Source organism: Nematolebias whitei, chromosome 14 (assembly GCF_014905685.2).
Source record: "Nematolebias whitei isolate Nwh7 chromosome 14, NemWhi1, whole genome shotgun sequence".
NCBI lineage: Eukaryota > Metazoa > Chordata > Actinopteri > Cyprinodontiformes > Rivulidae > Nematolebias > Nematolebias whitei.
Window position 1 is genome coordinate 19,991,320 of NC_056511.1, and position 5,617 is coordinate 19,996,936.

The 5,617-nt window shown below is 42.4% G+C and overlaps 2 protein-coding genes across 3 annotated transcripts in view; both read right to left on the reverse strand.

Moving 5' to 3' along the window:
- Positions 1 to 220, reverse strand: part of smad9 (SMAD family member 9) — a 937,424-nt gene extending 937,204 nt beyond the window's left edge. For both annotated transcript variants that reach the window (XM_037687969.1, XM_037687968.1), the window contains exon 1: positions 133 to 220. The gene's annotated coding sequence lies outside the window, so the exon portion shown is untranslated. The remainder of the gene's footprint in view (positions 1 to 132) is intronic.
- A 1,797-nt stretch (positions 221 to 2,017) lies between these two features.
- Positions 2,018 to 5,061, reverse strand: alg5 (ALG5 dolichyl-phosphate beta-glucosyltransferase). The gene is made up of 10 exons (XM_037687985.1): positions 4,971 to 5,061; positions 4,438 to 4,606; positions 4,156 to 4,202; positions 3,905 to 3,973; positions 3,714 to 3,806; positions 3,508 to 3,621; positions 3,371 to 3,430; positions 3,136 to 3,287; positions 2,931 to 3,016; positions 2,018 to 2,704 (listed from the first exon to the last, which is right to left on the reverse strand). The coding sequence occupies exons 1-10, from the start codon at positions 5,031 to 5,033 to the stop codon at positions 2,589 to 2,591; spliced, it is 969 nt and encodes a 322-aa protein (XP_037543913.1). The 5' UTR covers positions 5,034 to 5,061; the 3' UTR covers positions 2,018 to 2,588.
- Positions 5,062 to 5,617: the final 556 nt, after the last annotated feature.

Consider the following 5,617-nt stretch of genomic DNA (forward strand, 5'->3'; position numbering starts at 1 on the left):
ACATTATAAAGATTTGAGCACGCAACTGTTTACAAACGTGCTAAGAGCTGCATTCATTCTGTAACAGGTCGGTCAAACAAAAACTTTTTAAAGTCTGAAATCATAAACTAGAGAGCTGCGTTCATCCCTCACCTCTGTTGTGACAAGTGCGCATCAGCCGAGACAGTCTGGAGGCTTCCGCGTTTGGACCGAGCCAGTCCCGTGTGCTGGGGAAGGTGTAGCACTCAGCCGAGTGTTTACTAACGCGCGTGTTGACGTTAAACCGTAAAGATAGCGTCAATGGGAAACCTGCATCCGGTTGGATATTTCAAAATAAAAGTAACGTAAACGGAGCACAACGTCAACGCCGTTTACTTAAGTACCGTGTTTAAGTACTTTCTCCACCACTGCAAATAGATGCTTGTTTTCAAGAGACGTTTCAAGTTTTATTTAGAAAGTTTAGACTCGGTCGTTTCCGGTGGTTTCTCTCTACGTCACCATTGACGCCGGGTTGAAGCGCTCAGAGGCTCCAGCTTCTCCTGCAGCCACAGTCGGAGCGCCACACAGCCTCGGCGGCGTCAGCCTGGCTGGAACCGCAGCGCCTGCCTGTCAGATCCCTCCGCCTTCCCCCCTCCTGGAACTTTCACAGGATTTCAGGGATTTTAGTCCCGGCGTGCGCGCGCGTGCCACCTGTGTCGTACACGCTTCCCCATTTCAAACAACCCCACCTGCTCTCCTGCACGAATATACAACATTATGGTAATTATTATGGAGTGAGTGAAGCATGCATTACTTTAAATCCATGAGCTTTAATTTAAACAATATGCTAATGTCATAACGTGGCTAATGATGAGGCGCAGGCTAAAAAAAAAAAAAAAGTCCATCACTTGACTTGTCACGAGTATAAAAAGAAATATATATATACACACAGTATAAATGTATGAGCAAGGTTGGATACTATTTTTTTCTTCCTTTTAGTTTTGTTGGGGGAGCACGCGGAGGTCTTTCTCCTTGCGGATGGATACGATCCTTTACTGGGAGTGCCGTGACCGGTCCAGTTAATGACGCAGACTCTGCTGGCGACAGAGAGTCTGCAAGTTTGACATTTTCAGTTTACAACAACTGCTGCGGCTCCTAACCATCCTAACAACCCTGAAAAAAAAAAATCATATTCCCACCAGGTAAATTATCTACAATCTGCATCAGTCTGTTAAAGCCGGTGATTTCCACAGAGAGATGCTGTGAAGCGTCCCCAAACACCCTCTGTTCAACCTTTAAGATGCACCTGTCTGCAGAACAACTGAGTTGATTTGACAAAAGTTATACAAACTGGAACAAGAAATAGCTCTTAGGGGACATATCTCTTTCAATCTCATCTTTGTTTGGGACACAAAGCTGACTCCAGAGACAGGAAGTAAGACGTGCACAGATGATTCACTGGTCCTGGAGAGCAGGACACAAACAGGACACACTCCTCAGGCTTGTATAAAAAACATTAAAGCTCATTAACTCCAACCACAGAGCTCCAACACACAGTATGATGATTAAGAGACAAGCAAAGGGATAAATACTGTGGCAAACCAAGTAGTTCAGACATTTTTGGTCCCTTAAAAAAAAAAAAAAAAAAATCCTGCAGCAACCCCCCCTCCCCATCATAAAATTGTTACTGAAGCCAGACTCTTTATGGTACAAGCAATAATTCTAAACATAGTTCAGTCTAGACGAGTAGCAGTAATTTAATGTCCGGTCATGCTCAGTATATGAAGGTAAAGTTTAAGAGTTCGTTTCATTATCGAGATGGAAAAAAAAAAAGCTCCTTTTGGACAATTATTAGAGGCAGTAACTGATTGAGCTCAGATATATGAAATGAAAACACTGATCAGCAGCCGCTGAAACTTATTTCTACTGGATGTCCGGAACATGACGACCAATTTGACAAAAGGTCAGGTTGTCATTTCCTGCCTCCTGGTGGGACTTCACTTCTTATATACAGTGATCACGTTTTCTCAAATGAAAGCAGAATTATTTATACTGCGTGTGCATTTTTTCTTTATTTTGTGTTTAGACAAGTCTCGTATTGAAATCTGATCGCAGATCATGAAACGGATTCTGCTGGAAACTTTGTAAATGATTATTCTGCAGGTTAGTAGAACGTCTACATTCGATAAACGCACTCCCACAGCTTTGGTACCAAGTTACTGATGAACAGTAGATGTTTTATTTTGTTTCAAGTTACCCACCATTGTCACGTTTCCTCCAAAACAAAAACCCCGTCCTTGTGAAAACAACTTAATATTGATCATTTACCCTTTAAGAACCACAACAGATCCTTCGAATCTGGCTGCAGTTCACACATACAGCGGATCAGGCACAACATAACCCTCACACGACCATCCATCCAGACATTCTGCAAGTTGTGGCGACAGAAATGTAACAGTGGCTATAAAAAGCCGTTATTAACCACATAAAGGCAGGGTGAATGTGTCTGCGCCTCGCTTCCCAAGAATAATTAAAACAAGATCTTGGACATGATCAGAACCCCTCCTCACTGAAAGGCTCCATGGCCGTCCAGCATCCCGTGTCTCTGACACAGAGGCCTGTCTGATTGGTTAATCAGTCTTAAGAGGCGGCTGCAGCTTCCAGGCTCCGGTGATGTAGCGCAGGCGGATGAAAATCAGGTCCCGTCCCATCTGCAGCCAGCTCCAGAATGGCACCAGCTTGGACCCTAAGGGCAACGAGAACACAAGCATTTCATGTCTGAATTAAAAACTTTTTAAAGGACGAACGGTGGAAACACTGCAGCTTGTTGCGATTTACTGCCCAAGTGTTGTGCTTTACAGTAAAATGATTACAACGGTAATTTTAAAGGTTTATAAAAAAAAAAAAAGTCACTTAAATAGTAGCAAACACACCCAAGTACAGTGAAATGTCACATTTAATGACACACCAACCTTCTATTTCCGTCCAGTTGACCGCCACCTCGGCTATGGGGATTTTAAAACACTGAGCAATGTACAAGAGCTCCACGTCAAAAGCCCTGAGAGGAGAGGACGGTACACGGATGATGCTCAGGATCACTTTCACTTCATTACTGCTTCAACTATCATTACTATAACCAACAACTTATCGCTCATTCTTAGATCTGCAGCTCTTTACCATCGCTCTACATGCAGGCAGGAGAAGGTCTTGAGTGCAGCCTCACGTGTGAAGAGCTTGAAGCCGCACTGCGTGTCCCGAATCCCTCTCACGCACAAGAACCACACCAGGAAGTGGAAACCGTACATGAGAAATGTACGAAACACGGAGCGCTAGAAAGACACGCCAGTCATTGATTAATTTATTATTATAAAATGACGAGTTAATTTTCAAGAAGACGACCAAACAAATAAACCTGAGCAACCGCTTCTTTTTCTAGGTGAGCTCTGGAGCCGCAGGAGATGGCCAAGTTCTCCTGCATGAAAGGGGACACGTGTTAGGGCGCGACGATCACTGTTCTATAAATAAATAGAAGCAGAGCAAAAAGCACACCGGTCCAGGATGGAGGTTTTTAAGTCCAGCTTCTATTTTCTCAATGTCAGAAAACTTGGTGGCTCCGTCAGCATCTGCCATCAGAATGAGTTTCCCTCTGGAGCTCATAGTTCCCTTTTAGGAGCAGCAGAGAGCGACAAGCGTGTTAAAAGCGAAATCTACACGAAGGTGACCTCGCTCTGCATTAGGACGCTCCGAAGCCTCACCATCCGTACAGCTCCACCTTTCCCTCTGTTCTTCACTAGTGTCAGGACTCGCACTTTATCTGCGCCGTACTTCCTGGTGTAGCGCGAAGCGACCTGGCAGAACATCACAGCATTCATTTTCAAAGCCAACTCCAACTGTTTAGCTGAGAAATACTGAGAAGAACTCAAAGAAGATAAATTAAAATCATTACCTCTGTAGTTTTATCTTTACTGCCATCATCAACCACAATCACCTCATAAGTGAAAGAAGGGTTTTGTTTCTAAAATTAAATAAAAATAGATTTGCAACCATAACAAGCAGGTTCTACATGCCAATGCTGCCACCTAGTGGTCACAGAATAATAAACATTTTTCAGATGCAAGTTTTGCTTTCATGTACCCCTTCATTAAATAGGTATTTAGAAAATGGTAATATGATTTAAGATACAACTTTAATAGTTACCTGTCTGTTTTCCAAGAATTCTATAGCTTCATCCAGCATCACAGGCACTGAAATGAAGCATAGAAGCACAAATAAGTGCCTGCAGGCTCACGTTGAAGTGACAACAATCAGAGCTGAATTATGGGATAAAAACTGCACCAGCTTGCATCAAACATGAGTGCTTTGACAGATAAATAGTGTTCATTTGATTGGTTTAAAGCTTAGTGGAAGGTTCACATGCAAAAAAAAAAAAAGTGTGTGTGGGTGGTGGGGGATTATATCCGTCTGCTGTTTCTTACTCACTTCGGAGCTCCTCATTGTAAGCTGGAATCACCACAGACAGGTCCCTGGAAGAGGGATCATGAACACTTGGGAAAAGCTGCTTCTCTCCTGAGGCCACGATGAAGTATTTCTCTTTGTCGTGCCGTGTCAGGTTCACCATCCCTGCAGTCAGATGTGCTATAATGAGCACCTGAAAGGTAAGAAACATGACACTGTAACTCATCATTTTTACAGTTTTCCTGTACAACTTGTCAATCATGTAATTTCAGTGAACATTAACGTTTTCTGAAGTATCCCAGCCAGGCTTTCCTTTTTATCTTTAGGGTCACAAATTTGAGGTTTTTTTTATAACCAACTACATTACCATAACTACTTCAAGCCTTACAGACTTGCTCAGTATTTTTTCATGGAAATGATACTGAGAAGAAAAAGAAAATCATATATTGCTGATGAATGGAGCAAAACTTTTAACGCCAATTATCTACCTGCAAAACTGGATACTGTACAACTAATCTCTGCACGCGCCACTTATTTTAACACTCTGTATTACTTACCACAATCAAAACAAGAACTGCCAGTGCGCCGAGAACTTGAATGATTTCCCAGAGAAGATCCATTTTTCAATAACTTGCTCTTCAGCCACTGACAGAGAACACCTTCCAGGTGGCTAGCTGAAAGGCTAGCTGGTTTTATCCTGGTTTGGTTCCGTACCTTCCACTGGCGCTCCGACTTCTCAGCATCAAAAAGTACAAACAGCTTGCGATAATGTGTAGACCAATGAAGCGTTAAATAACTCTTTGTTTCTCCACCATTCTGAGCTATTCACTGTGCTTACACTTCCAATCACAACTGCACACAACAGCAACGCGGAAGTAACTTGAAGACTAACCACAGACACATCATCAGTAATTTAAAGAGGGTACAACGAAGCGCCGTGACGGTTCAAATCAAATATCTACCGCCACCTGGTGGTCAGGAGTAGAATGACAGAAAGGACAACTGAACAAAACTGCACCGCAAAACTTGGCTACATTTTTTATTTGATGTTATTTTATATTCCATGTACTTTTTTTTTTTTTTTTTTTTACTGTATTATACATGCCAATGCGTGCTTTTATATACTCTGTAAACTTTTGTTCCCACAGTTGTAAATTATGTTTGGCCAGTCATTGCAGCCAAATATAATATAGCCAATATATAT